General features: G+C 38.8%; 1 protein-coding gene across 9 annotated transcripts in view; it reads left to right on the forward strand.

Moving 5' to 3' along the window:
- Window positions 1-16,277, forward strand: part of TMEM117 (transmembrane protein 117) — a 536,895-nt gene that overhangs the window by 156,263 nt on the left and 364,355 nt on the right. The window contains exon 1 of one of the 9 annotated variants that reach the window (XM_067009096.1): window positions 15,130-15,633. The exons of the other annotated variants lie outside the window; for them this stretch is intronic. Coding sequence (XP_066865197.1) covers window positions 15,605-15,633 — 29 coding nt within the window. The 5' untranslated portion in view covers window positions 15,130-15,604. Of the gene's footprint in view, window positions 1-15,129; window positions 15,634-16,277 lie in introns of those variants that run through there. 9 annotated transcript variants of the gene reach the window in all.

The following is a 16,277-nucleotide window of genomic DNA, read 5'->3' on the forward strand; positions in this document are numbered from 1 at the left end:
CCTTGCATCCTCAAGCCTCTTTCAGGCGCATGTGTTGTGATTTTAGAGTGCAATCTTTTGTTTATGGGTTTTTGTTTTAAGGCAGCACATGTGTCACTATCACCAAGGAGACAGGAAAGGTATGTCGTTGGTTTGTTTGGTGAGGTTATGAAAAAATAATGTTTAGTAAAGATGGGCATCGATCTCATCTGCCCATTTAGGGGTATGCATGTAACTATTTCCACCTACACTTTTCACAAAAGGGGAAAGCATCATTCATGAAACCTTCTGTGTGTGTGTTCTTTTTAGATGATAAATAATTGAAAGTAAAGGTTGGCATCAGTATGCCATGTCAAGCTTTTCTTTTCCTTTCTTTCTCTCTCTTTTTTTTAAGGGTAATGAGGAGACAGATGGTATTTTTTTCTACAGATGCCAAAAAAAAAAAAAAAAACCTCCCAAATCTCACGGTTGTGGAAGCAAGTCTTACACAATTTCTAAAAGCAGCTCTCAGATGCTACCAGCCCCTCCTTAGCCCCCTAGGACAGTGAATTTCATGAACAGTAGATTCGCATATTCTGACTGCCTAAATAGAGGGGTTTTGGTTGAAACCAGAGCTTTCTAAATGTACAGAAAATAAACATGTAAGAAGTGAGAACCAACTGTGTCCAGCTGATTAGTAGTGGCTAGATTTCAAATATGCTGGGGTTTAAATTAATAATAGGAACTGCACTGTCCCCCTATACACACTTCAAAATATTGCTTCATTTTAGTATTTATAGCGTTTCACACCATCAAAAGTAGCATTATTACTTAAATAGAAGGAGGAAATCAGTTTTAGAAAGAGAAAAGTTTTTCAGTGTGTTTTGGCTAGACAAATGATGGCAAAAAACCCCAACTTTCTGATGCATCATTTTTATAGATCACTGAAATGACAGAACTTTGATCTTTTTCAGTGTTCTTTTTAACATTTGACAAGTCTAAGTGCTTCTACCCACATAAGTCACATACTAATTAGCAGTTAACCACTGTTATTTAATTAGGCTATCTAGTTAGTGGATCATGCATTAATCGCTCTCAGTTTAGTGTATGCCGGCTGCTTGTGGTGACTAGGCCACTCTGCTGGGCTTCATTTCATACTGTGTGATACACAGCCACAACCTTTTGCTGCCTTTGTCTTGAATTTAGAGAGGAACCATCAAAATGGGTGGATCTGTGCTAAACCCTAGCTAGTCAACTAGACTTCCAAAATGGTTACAAAAGACAAAAAGGAGTCTTTGCTAATTGAATGAGGAAAGGACCCTTTCATTTAAGAGATTCATTACATTTTCTTCTTTCTTAAGTTTTGGATTTGCTCTCAGATCATTTGAAAATATGTATGCTTTAAGGAAAGATCAAAATTGTATCTTAGACCTACTGAATTTGCAGGAACTGTAAGCCTGCAATAAAAACTCAAATTTTCAACACTTTTCTACAGTTTTTGGTAAATAGGTTATATTAGATGAAATACATTTGAAAGAACTTTAATTAGAAATGGCCACGGTAATTTGGAGCCAGTTACTTTAATAAAAATGTTAATGATTCTTAGAATTTTGAAACTAACTCTTCTTTAGTTTATTTTTATTAGTACTTTTTATTCTATTAGGTGTTACATAAATGGAGACTACTGCTACTATGAACTCTTCTAACTGCATATAATATGTCTTGAACAACAACTCCAAGGACCTTATCAATTATTTTATCCAGAAGGTACTCTTGATAATTAACTCTTCACTCTTGTAGCTGCACTTAACCATAAGTAGACTTCATCTAAGTCAGTGGTTCCCAGCTCTGGGCAGAGGTCAGGGAAGGAGGTGATTCATGTATCCTAATTGCCTGTGGAGGTTTTTTGCTTGCTTAATTGTATTTCTGTATAGAAGACTGTTGTTTCCATGGGGATATATGATGAAAGGCAGCCATTTTTTTTCCAGATCTTGGGGCAAGTTCATCTGGTGATGAACAAGTTCATCTGGTGTGACTAGACTCATCATTCCCCCACAATGGGAAACATGCAAAAACCTGAGGTAAAGATCATTTCAGGCAAATCTGTACAGCAGTCAGACTTCCCTCAGTGATCGCATACATGCAGTTCTCTCTGCTGGAAGATCCATTATATTTCCTAAGCATGCTCACCTAAAGCACCCCAGAGAGACAGGCAGCCTAGAAACTGAGGCTCTGAGAGAATATTGACTCATTTACATTTGCACTGTTAATAAGCCCTGGAATCAGGACCAGGACCCAAATCTTTCATTACCTGGTCTGCATTTCTCTTCAGTGTACATTTCTCCACCTCCTCCTTATCTACCTCTTTTATCTTCTTCTGAATAAGAACTTCTTCTGACAAAGAAGTTCAAGTTTAATGTGGTCATTATTTTAAGCTTTATGTAATGATTTAGTCCATAAACATAATTTTGGATTAATTTTTATTTCTCTAAAATGGCAGGTTCATCAATCAGCATAAATATTTATGGATTACCAACTAGTCAAGTGATGCCTTATATACTGCATACATTCCTAATTATTGAAAGATGGAATTATATCTCTAGAAGTGTTTTAATAAAGGTTCTATGAACATGAATAATGAATCCCCCTAAGCTGCTTTGACTTTCCTCATTCCATGTATGATAACCCCTAGCTTCTTTGAACTGAATGAAGGTTCTGTTCTTTGAACAGAATGATTGTTGTCACATTGTGATAGAATCTGATGGTGATAATACTCAGCAAATAGAAATCCTTCATCCCTCTACCACTCTAGCATAGGAAATGTTTTAGTCAGTAATAGCATTTTCTTAATTTGCAGTTATTAACTACACTTATTAAAAATGAATTAAGAAGAAACTGGGAGACTTGCCTGGTGGCACAGTGGTTAAGAACCCACCTGCCAATGCACGGAACACAGGTTTGAGCCCTGGTCTGGGAAGATCCCACGTGCCGTGGAGCAACTAAGCCAGTACACCACAACCACTGAGCCTGTGCTCTAGAGCCCATGTGCCACAACTACTGAGCCCACGTGCCAGAACTACTGAAGCCAGTGTGCCTAAAGCCCTTGCTCTGCAACAAGAGAAGCCACCTCAGTGAGAAGCCTGCGGCACTGCAATGAAGGGTAACCCCTGCTCGCTGCAACTAGAGGAAGCCTGCACACCAACAAAGACCCAACTCAGCCAAAAATAAATTTATATATACATATCAAAAAAGAAAAAGCTGGGATTAAAGAATTCCAGGTCTTTTGGACAAATCCAATGATACGATGTATAATATCTTTGATAAAAGAAACAGCTTACCTTTTTAAAAAGAATTTTTAATACAATTTTTAAAGGTTACTTTCCATTTACAGTCATTACAAAATATTGGTTATATTCTCCATGTTGTACAATACATCCTTGAGCCTATCTTACACCCAATAGTTTATATCTCCTACTCCCCAACCCCTATATTGCCCTTCCCCCCTCCCCCCACTGGTAACCAGTAGTTTATTCTCTATATCTGTGAGTCTGCTAGAGAAACAGCTTAACTCATTCAATGAAAATAGTAAGTTTCTGTGTTAGCAGTATTCAGATATCACAATCAGTGAATCAGAGTTATTTTATGTCTTTAAATTACATGGAGCCCCATCTGACAAGAATCAACGTTCTAAAAGAACACATGGTGTTATGCCTCATACTACCTTCTGTATATTCTTCCTGTGGTCAAAGATCAACTGTGAAAGATTTATCAAGTGGTAGCATGGCATAGTACAACTCTAACTCATTTTGAATTCAAGACTCCTGACTTCTATCATTGGCTGCCATTTACCGTTGTGATCTTGGGACATCATTAACTCCCATCTATAAATTGAGGGAATTGGCCTAACATTATCATTTATGCCTTTTAATCCTAAAGTTTTGTGTGAATATTTAAGTAAATATGCTTCAAATTCTGGGCAAACTCCCAGGCTATGAATGCTAATTGAAACTTGGGACTAGGGAGTTTTCATTTAAACTCCAGTGATTTTACAAACATTCCTGAGTTCTCAATAGTCAGGGTATTTTATGGATATTTTTAAGGGGTTGGCAGTTTGCTAAAATTAGCTAGCAGCTAGAACTTAGTCCACAATCTCTACTCCGTCTAGGAGAATGCTGAAAACACAACGGAGACTGTAATACATAGAAATGACAAAATCCAAAATTGTTCTTCAGTTTACTCCTCAGTTTGTTAAACCAAAAGTGTATGTCATGGTTTATAGTGCCATTGAGGTTGGTGATAGAAATTACAAAGCTTGCAAAACCCAGGTATTTATTTCTTTCTACTCGAAGTCCGAAATCAGAGCAGAACATATGAGCTTGTTTGTTAAAAATATAAACAGGAGTAAAACTCATGTGTTTAACTATTATTCTTTTCCATGGCACAAATTAATTAACATTCAGTCTTTAGAGTGGAGATTTGTATATTATTATGTAAATGACCCAAAGATGGCGTCTGTGTACGAATTAGACTAACAAGGGCTTCTGTGTTCACTTCATGCCAGGCTAGGATAGTTAGCTGGCATCAAACAAATTCTCATACATTCAGTTGCTTTTCTACGTGTCTGGTGTTTTCCCCCTTGGGTTTATCCTGCCTGGCACTCTCTGCTTGGTGACTTGGGTGACTGTTTCCTTTCCCATGTTAGGGAAGTTTTCAGCTATTATCTCTTCAAATATTTTCTCAGGTCCTCTCTCTCTTTCTCCTTCTGGGACCCCTATAATGCTAATGTTGGTGCGTTTAATGTGGTCCCAGAGGTCTCTTAGACTGTCTTCACCTGTTTTCATTCTTTTTCCTTTATTCCATTCTGTGGCAGTGATTTCCACCATTCTGTCTTCCAGATCACTTATTTGTTCTTCTGCCTCAGTTATTCTGCTATTGATTCCTTCCAGTGTATTTTTCATTTCAGTTAAGTATTGTTCATCTCTGTTTGTTTGTTCTTTAGTTCTTCTAGGTCTTTGTTAAACAATTCTTGCATCTTCTTGATCCTTGTCTCCATTCTTTTTCAGAGATCTTGGATCATCTTCACTATCATTATTCTGAATTCTTTTTCTGGTAGGTTGCCTATCTACACTTCACTTAGTTCTTCTGGGGTTTCATCTTGTTCCTTCCTCTGGGACTTACTCCTCTGCCATTTCATTTTGTCTAACTTTCTGTGATTGTGGTTTTAGTTCCCTGCGACCTACGCAGGGTTGTAATTCTTCTTGCTTCTGCTGTCTGCCCTTTGGTGGATAAGGCTGTCTAAGAGGCTTCTGCAGGCTTCCTGCTGGGAGGGACTCCACTGTTGGGTGGAGGTAGGTCGTCTGATCCACTGATGGGCAGAGCCATGCTCAAGAAAACTTTAAGCAGACTGTCTGCTGATGGGTGGGGCTGTGTTCCCTCCCTGTTGGTTGTTTGGCCTGAGGTGTCCCAGCACTGGAGCCTACAGGCTGTTGGGTGGGGCTAATGGTAGCCTCTGGGAGGGCTCATGCCAATGAATACTCTCCAGAAATGCTGCTGCCAGTGTCTTTGTCCCCACAGTGAGCCACAGCCACCCACCACCTCTGCAGGAGACCCTCCAATGCTAGCAGGTAGGTCTGGCCCAGTCTCTTATGGGGTCACTTCTTTTCTTCCCCCTGGGTTTTGGTGCACACAGGACCTTGTGTGTGCCCTCCAAGAGTAGAGTCTCTGTTTCCCCCAGTCCTGTGGATTTCCTATGATCAAACTCTGCTGGCTTTCAAAGCCAGATTCTCTGGGTGCTCCTCCTCCCATTGCTGGACCCCCAGGATGGGAAGCCTGACATGAGGCTCAGGACTTTCTCTCCTGTGGGAGGGCCTCTGTGGTACAATTGCTCTCCAGTCCATGGGTTGCCAGCCCAGTGGGTATAGGATTTGCTCTTATCGTGATTGTGCCCCTCCTACCATCTACTTGTGGCTTCTTCTTTGTCTTTGGATGTAGGGTATCTTTTTTGGTAGGTTCCAGTGTTTTTCTGTTGATGGTTGTTTAGTTGTGGTTTTGGTGTTTCTGTAAGAAGGGATGTGCCCATGTCCTTCTATTCTGCCATCTTGAGCTCCTCCTGACCAGTACTCTTCCAAAATGTCAAGATCTTCAAAAACAAGGAAAGTCTGAGAAACTGTCACAGCCAAGAGAAGCCCAAGAAGACAGGACAGTCAACTGTAATGTGGCATCCTGGAAGGGATCCTGAGGATAAATATATTGGGACAGGGGAGCCTTGTAGGTGATCCTCAAACCATATCAGTGCCACACAATCCTTTCTTACTTCAGGGGGCTCAGTGCTTAGTGCTACAGCAAGTTATGAAGGCTGAGAAGTCCCACAATCTACTCGGCGGGTTAGAGACCTAGGAGAGCTGATATTTCAGTTCAAGTCCAAAGGCAGGAAAAAATACTGATGTCCCATTCTGGAGGCTGGAAGATCCAAGATCAAGGCACTGGAAGATTCAGTGTCTGGTAAGGAGAGCCAGCTTCTTGGTTCAGAGGTGGTATCTTCTTATTTTGCTCACATGATAGAAGCTCAGTTGCTTTAAATATATCCCCAATAAGCATATTTTTAGCCATTTAGAGCCTGCCTACTTTACGTACCCATGAAACTGCACCTAACATCTACTAACTATAGGTAAAACAGACTCTAGCTATGAAAGACCCCCAACTCTCTTGCCCTTTGGAGTTCTCTGACCCAGAGACTCTGCCCCTTGGTGCTGAGCAACATCATCTAGACACATAAATCCCCTCTCCAGTTTCTCCTGCCCCATGAGGTCCTTTGCCCTATTCCCCTTCTGAGTGGTGGCCAGCACTGCTGTCTCTGGAAGGTCTGTAGTTGGGAGGAACTTCCCCTCTTAAGCAACTCTCATGCTGTCCAATAAAGCATGTTGTGTGTTACTGCCTCTCATGGCTCTGCCTCTTCCTTGATCAACCCCCAAGTCCTCAAACTTACCACATATGCTCTGATGTATATCTATGAGTATATTTTTTAAAAACAATAAACCAGATAGGCTTGCTTTAGTCTGGGCATGGAGAAAAATGAATCTATATAAATGATGTGCTAATAATTGTTATTCCTTCATGGTGTGAAATAGTAATTTGGTTGATTTATGTGAACAATAAAGGCAGCATGATATAGTGAAAGGAGTTAAAGTCAGAAGCCTTGAGTTTGAACCTTGACTATTTATTACTGTGTGACCTTGGACAAGACACATAGCCTCTCTGAGGTTCAGTTTCAGAGCTATAAAATAATGATGATACCACTTACAATCCTTTTTATTGACCTCATGACAATACAGAGGTGACAAAAAAGGCATAAAATAAGTTGGTAAACTCTAAAGCACTGTGTAATGAAGAGTACAGACTCTATCTTCAGATCTTGGCCATACAACTTAGGTGACCTAGGGGAACTTCCCTGAACCTCATTTTCTTTATTGCCAAATAAGGGTAACAATACTACTTCCTTCATAGGGTTGCCCTGAGGATCAAAAGAATTCTCATTTAAATATTTCTAGTGAGCAGACATAAATGTGTATTATGTATGTGTTTCAATGGTAAAAAGAAGTGAAGTACAAGTATCATATAAGACATTTACAGGTGTCATGAGGCATGTGAGCATATTACAGAAGCAAGATGTGTCAGAGTATGTGATACTCAGTTCTAAAAAACCATTAAGACTTTGGGCAATAATTCTGCATTTATGTGAAAGACAACTCTGAAATGTGAATAGTGTGAAATATTAAAAGGAAATAATACTTAAGAATAAAAATGCCCTCAAATGATCAAAATAATTCTCATATGTCCCTTTCTCATGGTTTATATATATGTAGCCTTCACATATATTATACTTAAACCACAAAAATATTACCCAAGTACAGAGATGGATTAAAAAAAACAAGTAAGCTTCCTGTTTTAATTTAATTTCCAGACAGTGAATTACATCAATGAGTTCTGGCATCTAATAAAATACTACAAAAAAAAAAGCAGATTAATTATCAGACTATAGTTCAGTGGCTTCAATATGATGCTGAATGCCTTTTGTCATGTTGGATTGATGAAGCCCCTCCTCTTAATAGAAAAAAGCAGAGACTGTGCTTGAATAGCAACAGTGAGGTTACTTAGTCTTCCTAAAACTATCCACATGAGGATGGGAAGCCCTTTCCAGAAGACTAGCATGGTAAAGTGGGATCAGAATACACAATGAACTTTTGACATTTGCTCTTTGTGAGCCAATGCACAACACTGCTAAGTGCAGCTATTAGAAGGTGTGTACACTTGGTCTGGTGCACTGCATTAAGGGGGTTACAGCAAAGACAATGTAGCTAAAATGAAGTCAATTCATACATCTACTTAGACTACATGCTGAGCAACAGAAATGACTGATGGAAAATGAAGAAATAAAAATAAGGTGACCTGGACAATGTATACGATAAAAATATTATTGCTGGATAGGCAGATGCGAAAGGGAGCGCTCCTTAACCTTACAGTGTTTATTTCTGTGATGAATGGTTTAGAGCAGGGGTCCGCAACCCCTGGGCCATGGACCAGTACTGGTTCTTGGCCTGTTAGGAACTCGGCTGCACAGCAGGAGGTGAGTGGCAGGCAAGCACACGAAGCTTCATCTGTATTTACAGCTACTTCCCATCACTGGCATTACCGCCTGAGCTTCGCCTTCTGTCAGATCAATAGCGGCATTAGATTCTCATAGGAGCTCGAACTCTACCATGAACTGCGCATATGAGGGATCTAGGTTGCACGCTCCTTGTGAGAATCTAATGCCTGATGATCTGAGGTGGAGCTGAGGTGGTGATGCTAGCACCGGGGAGTGGCTGCAAAAACAGATTATCATTAGCAGAGAGGTTTGACTGCACAGAGACCATAATAAGTCAACTGCTTGCAGACTCATATCAAAACCCTATCAGTGAGTGGCAAGTGAAAAGAAGCTCAGGTCTCCCACTGATTCTGCATTACAGTGAGTTGTACAATTATTTCATTATATATTATAATGTAATAATAATAGAAATAAAGTGCACAATAAATGTAATGCACTTGAATCATCCCAAAACCATCCCCCCACCAAGTCCACGGAAAAAGTGTCTTCCATGAAACCGGTCCCCGGTGCCATAAAAGCTGGGGACCACTAGTTTGGAGAGCATAGATTGACCGCATGCACTGATGAAAACAAGTTATTAAGAAACAAAAGCAAGGAGTTTATTTAATGTGTGTTATATGACAGATAGCCATGCTATAAATCTTTGGGGGAAGAAAGCAGGATACAGCTGAATAAATGCAAGGAAGGAAGGAAGGGAGGAAGCAAAGGAGTGGGGGAGAACAAATAACAGATGAAAAGAAGTCAAGGGATTATGGTGATTGAGAGACAAATTTACCCAAACATTTCCTACTTGATTTTTTCTTAACATATGGGTAATTACGTTAACCATTAGTCAGTATAGGTATAAAATATTGTATCTTTGAATATATATATACATATATATACACACACACATACATACCTTTGAATATCTATGCATATATACATACATATATATATATATATACACCCATATTCTTTATCCATTCCGAAATATAGACTGATTAGTTAGATTTCCAGATACAACTAAAAGGTGAATAGGTTGCCCCACCACTTATATTATAGGGCTCACTACATAGTAACTAAATGAATGAATGACCTTAGACAAATAATTTGATTTTGCTAGGCTTTAGTTTTTCCTGTTGTATAGAATGGAGATTGTAATGCTCAAATGGTTGTAAGGAGTAGATGAAGAAACGCCTGCAAAATATTGCCATACATTAAAGACTTAATTTTTCATCATCATCATCATCAACATCATCAAACAATGAGGGAGAAGGCAAGTTGAACAGATAAAGCCTAGGAGCGTTTGACCATCATAAGCAAGGAGTATGCAACAGTGTTGATTCATGCAATGCTGATTTTCACTTAAGAAGGAACTAGGTAAAGTTGAGATTTGTTTAACTTTTCAGAAATATACATCCTAGTCAGCCTTCTCCTTCTGCTAATATAGAAATAGGCAGAGTTGAGACTTTAACTCATGTGGAAATTTAGGAAAATAGACTATGAGGGTAAATGAAAGATACGGAGAAATGAGTACATGTTAGAATTGAATTCACTTATTTAAATGTAAAAAACAAGAATGCAGAGAGAAATTCCTCATTTTTCATTGCTCTATTGATTGGTGTTGAAAAGACTTTTCATGAGTTTAGGAACATTTAGTAATGAAATGCTGGGACAATTAGAGAATTCAGATGTTGGATTTTAGGGAAAAAAATGATGCTGGCAGCCTGTTGGAACACCTCATATTTTATTCTACTAAATTTGTATTAAAGAATCTTCTTTCCTTGAGAAAAGGAACATTTCTAGAGAAGATTTCTGAAGTTTAAATATGAAAACAGATGGTATTTCAAATCTTCTGTCAATTACATATGTGATATAATTCCAAATTTAGATTCATTGCACAGCTGCAATTCTTAATTGAAATATTATGAAATTCAGGTACCGTCAAAAGGATATCCATCTCTTCATGGACCACTTACATATCCATTTGGAGGAAATTTCAGATTGCCCAGGTCACCTGTCCTTCCCTTTCAAAGATGACTCCGAGAGTGATTACTCTTTAGTTGTCAACACAAATCACTGTGGGACCAGAAAGCTTTTCCACCTTTTTCATGGTAAAGCATATTGACTAGTGTGAGGCCGCAGCAAGCGACCCTGTTAGTCTATAACTTATCACTTCTTGGCCTTGTGATTATTCTAACTCTTTCACTTAGATGAGAAGTACGGGCTTTTTCCTCACTGTGGCTATTTTCTAGATGTCTACAGTGGTATTATCAATACTTTGTTTGACGCATGTCCATATGTCCAAGATAATACCATAGGCTATTCTGATTTTGTACTCCTGCTGCTTTGGCTCCCTGCTGCCATACTTTTTTCTCCCCCTGTGTTTCCTTGTAAGTTTAGGCACTGGTTAAAAACCTGAGACCCACTTCATGACCTTAACACATACTATCCCATATGCCTTTGTTGCTTTTCCTGAGGTTTTCATGTGTCTGTGCTTGTATGTCACTTTCTCAGAAAGACATTACCCTGACCTTTATATCATTGGTTCCCACTGGTTCCCACCTTCCACCTACTTCTATTATTTCTTATTTAAGTACTGTGGGTTTTCTTCATAGCACCTACAACAATTTATAATTATAGTATATTTTACTTTTTAAAAAATGTGTTTCTCCTCTACAGTCATGAAGGTGGGCACCATGTCTGCCTGAAACATTTTTATATTCCCAGATCCTTGACTGGTTAATATACATTCAGTTATTTTCTTAGCCATTTATTTGACATAATTTAAAACTTGTAAAGAAGTTGCTGTAATAGTAGAACTCCCAGATATCTAGATTCACTATTACCATGATTGCTGTATTCTCCCAATCATTTTCTCTTTATATATACCTATTCTTATTATGTATAAACCCCTAAATACTTCAGTTTTACTTTCTAAAAATGTCCCTTTAAGGACATTTTTTTGTTGTTGTTGCTTAAAAACGCAAGCCAATTGTAAAGATCGGACACTTAACACTGATATGATATTAATGGTTAATCCACAGTCCACATCCAAATTTTGACAACAGTTCCATCAATGTCTATCATAGCAATTGTTTAACCAGTCCAAGATGCAAGCCAAGATCACACATTGCATTTAGATATCACATCTCTTTATTCTCCTTTAACATCAAATGAATCCTTAGCTTTTTATCACCTTGACCTTTTAAGAGAGGATAGTTCAATAATGTTGTAGAGTATCTGTAAATTTGGGTTTATCTGATGTTTCCACATGATTGGATTCAGGCAGTGCATTTTTGTCAGGAATATTACCTGAGAGAAGTTTCCTTCTCACAGTATCACATGAGGAGGCACATGATGTCAACCTGCCACATTTTAATCAAATTTCTTTTTTTGAAAACATTTAAGTTCTATTCTCTTAGCAAATTTCAATTATACAACACAGTGTCATCAACTATAGTCCCCAATATTGCACATTAGATCTTCAGACCTTATTCATCTTATAGTTGAAAGTTTGTGCCCTTTTACCAACCTACTTCCTTCACTTTCTAGCCCCTCGCAACCACTTTTCTACTTTCTGTTTCTATGAGTTTGACTTTCTTTCTTTCTTTTTTTTTAAGTTTCCATATATAAGTGATACCATGCAGTATTTGTCTTTATCTCTCTGGTTTATTACTAAGAAATTTATTACTAAGGAATTTGTTAATCAAATTCCTTAACAGTGACTGACTGAGTGAATGGTAGAGGGTTACGTTCTAGAACTTCAAGCATACTGTTAGTCAGTATGCCTTACAAGTGGTTTTAATGAAACTGTTCAAATATAGAGATGACTTGTGTGTGAATCCGGGCCTCTAGGGTCCTTCTGTCAGGTTTAGAGTTAGATGTTAACGCACTCTTAGGTTTTCTATATGTATTTGAAGTATCTACCTGTTATTTACTGTCAATAAGCAGTTTGACAAGGTATAGGTTATTGTTATTTTAAAAAATATTATATATTTCCATACATGCCTGTATGGCTAGAACATAGACATGAGGTGAATGAATCAATGAATCAATTAGTGTTCATGTTTAGATTTATTCTGTGATAACATGCCATTTCTGCAAATTGATCCTTTGATTGTCTCCATAGTATGTCCTTGATAGAACCATACTGTGGGGCGCGGCAAAGCGTTGCCGCAAAGCAGGATAGAAAAAGCTGAGTCATCCATCATGTAGCCAGTGCGCATGCGTTGGAATATGCTAACAAGGTTTTGAAGCAGTAACCAATCCGAAGGTGACGCGTGGCCATGCCTTCGATATGAACCAGTCAGAGACTTGCACGGTACCCCGAATCTTATATAGGCAGCTGCCTTTAAGGCTGCGGCGTCTTCCTTCCATCTTTTCATAACCAAGCTGTACTCCAATAAAGTGTGATACGAGAAGAATCTAGCGTGTGGCGACTGTTATTCTGCTGGTCAGACGCAGCTCGCCATACCATACTAAATCATAGCTGTAGGGCATTTCCCTATTTCCCTCAGCCATTTTCCTCAGCTAACAGATGAAATAACTGAGGTCTTAAAATTATGGAGTGGTTTGCCAAAGGCCACGCAGTGGCGTGATTGGGATCCAAATATTTCCTTAACAGTGGTCTCCAGATTTTAGGGTAATTCTCTTAATCTCTTCACCAGAAAGGATTTTCTAAGTGTAGAAGCATATTTTGACATCAGCTTCCAGGTTTCTTCTATCTCCTTCAAGGATGACCAGAGAATCTAATAAAAATGCTTTTACTGTAACTCTCCTTAATTGGAGAAGGGTAATGGACTGGATGGGGCTCTGCCAAATGGGTGTTCTCAACTCACCTCAGCTTAAGGATGCTGGTGAGTTTCTCAAGACAGAATCAAAGGCCATTAATAGAGCTTGAAGTTTTCTTCAGTTCAGTGTAGAAAGAAATGTACTGATTTTGGTTTTTGTGATTCTCGTCTACCTGGTCAACAGCAAAGATCATTTGTGTCATTATGGTATTATCCATTCATTCTGTGATGCTGGTAATCTTAGAGCACTGTGTGCCTTTTTAAATAACTCAACAAAAGAAAGATGAGAAAAATAAGGAGATGGAAAATTCATTCCTTCTTAGGAAAGAGGTTACACAGCCATTTCCTGCTTTTCAAAGGTTTCCTTTACACTGCTTCACTTTAATGAAAGACTGACATTGGCACCTGTTTTCACTAACAAAAGAATCTTGCTTTTATGAAGAAGGTGAAAGTGAAAATAGCGTTTAGGGTTTGTTTTGTTGCAGTGAGTCATTATGGAGACAGCACACACCCCAGGCAGCAAGAGAGCCAGTGCCAAACTCCTTTCCTGGGAATTGCAGGTAGCATCTCAGCATCAAGACACCATAGCTTTGAAATGTGTCTGTGAGCATCAGTGCTTTTTCTTGATTTATTTTGTGCATCCGTTAGCAGGATGTGTCCTAAGGTAACTGCTTCTTCACTTTGCATTTTTTCAGCTTTCGAAAGGTTTCACAGGAATGCTCTACTTTTGGATAGTGGGGCAAACCTGTACTTCCACTTACTACATTATGACAGATTTTACATCGGAGAAACCCTCCTGCTGCAAATGTCTAGAAATGCTGGATAAGAAACAGCAAACAGAGGCTTCCCTGATGGCTCAGTGGTTGAGAGTCCATCTGCCGATGCAGGGGACACGAGCTCGTGCCCCGGTCCGGGAAGATCCCACATGCCGCGGAGCGGCTGGGCCCGTGAGCCATGGCCGCTGAGCCTGCGCGTCCGGAGCCTGTGCTCCGCAGCGGGAGAGGCCACAACAGTGAGAGGCTCGCGTACCACAAAAAAAAAAAAAGAAAGAAAAGAAAGAAAGAAAAAGAAACAGCAAACATACTCTTATGTTAGTAGCTGAGACCATAAGAAAGTAAAAGAAATTCACAGGGGCCAAACATTGAGAGTGATGAAAACAGGGGTTCTGTCCTGGGTTTCAGCGGCCTCGGAGGTAAATCAGTAACATTTGGCTTTGCATGTTATTGTATTAGTATTAGAGTTAAATAACAGATATAAATAATAAAATAATAGATATAATCAATATAAATAATCATTGTTAAATTAGTCCAAATTAATTAAAACATATGTATGGCTTTAAGTGCAGTTAGGTTTATGGTGATTGCTCCTAAAGTCATGTTAGAATTCTGCAGATGCATAGTTTTGTTTTTGGTAGCTATGGCAGACTTTAGTCTTGGGCTCAAAAATATTGCTTAAGAGAGAAGGCTCACATAAAATTTTAGTGGTTGAAAACCTACCAGAGTTATCCACTCAACAAATCAAACTAAAATAAAATCAAAATTCAGAAAATTAAAATGAATGATTATTTTACATTTTGAAAAACGTGAACTTTGTAAGAAGGTACTATATTATATATATTTAAAAAAATAAAGTTTCAAACAAAACAACTCTCTAGGTATTTGAGAAGTCTTCATGGTCTCAATTTTCTCACCTGTGAAAACAGAGGAGTTGAGGATATGAATGTTTATGTATTGCGATTAGGATTTTGTTCATTTTGTATTTATTAACTGTTTACTATATGCCTGATGCTGGCATTTGAAGATGAATAAAGTATCGCTCCAGCACTCAAGAAACATGGTCTAGTGAGGAAACAATCATATGCTGATCATTAAGACACAGTATTATATTTACCTAGAAATATACATAGAATGGACTGATTAAAGAAACTTGAAGCAGGGAGACTGGACAGAAGACAACTGCATTAGTTCAGGCTTAATACTGAACTGATTGTTCTCATTCATTGCTGTTACCATAACCTAGCATTTTAAACTGAAATATGCTCGTTCTTTAAAGTCCATGATCTTTATCATTATTCTCAATCTGGGTTACATTTAGATGACTTTCGCCTGCTGGCAGTGCTACAGTGTTGAGGCCTTGCAATGAGCTAAACCTGCTATGCCTGATAAAACCTTCAGTGGGCGAGAATGGGATCCTTCATTCCCTCTGTGTGAATGTCATTTGATAACAGATGAAAACAACTAGAATCACACTAGAAAGGTAAAGCTGGCAGTTGTAGAGACTGTGGAGGGTCTCTTGAGTTGTTTTTTTTTTAACATCTTCACTGGAGTATAGATTTCTTTACAATGGTGTGTTAGTTTCTACTGTATAACAGACTGAGTCAGCTATATGCATACATATATCCCCATATCCCCTCCCTCTTGCATCTCCCTCCCACCCTCCCTATCCCACCCCTCTAGGTGGTCACAAAGCACTGAGCTGATCTCCCTGTGCTACATGGCTGCTTCCCACTAGCTATCTATTTTACATCTGGTAGCGTAATATGTCCATGCCACTCTCTCACTTTGTCCCAGCTTACCCTTCCCGCTCCTGGTGTCCTCAAGTCCATTCTCTATGCCTGCATCTTTATTCCTGCCCTGCCCCTAGGTTCATCAGAACCATTTTTTTAATTGATTCCATATATATGCGTTAGCACACGGTATTTGTTTTTCTCTTTCTGACTTACTTCACTCTGTATGACAGTCTCTAGATCCATTCACCTCGCTACAAATAACTCAATTACGTTTCTTTTTATGGCTGAGTAATATTCCATTGTATATATGTGCCACATCTTCTTTATCCATTCATTTGTTGGTGAACACTTAGGTTGCTTCCATGCCCTGGCTATTGTAAATAGAGCTGCA

Source organism: Kogia breviceps, chromosome 12 (assembly GCF_026419965.1).
Source record: "Kogia breviceps isolate mKogBre1 chromosome 12, mKogBre1 haplotype 1, whole genome shotgun sequence".
NCBI classification, from domain to species: Eukaryota; Metazoa; Chordata; class Mammalia; order Artiodactyla; family Physeteridae; genus Kogia; species Kogia breviceps.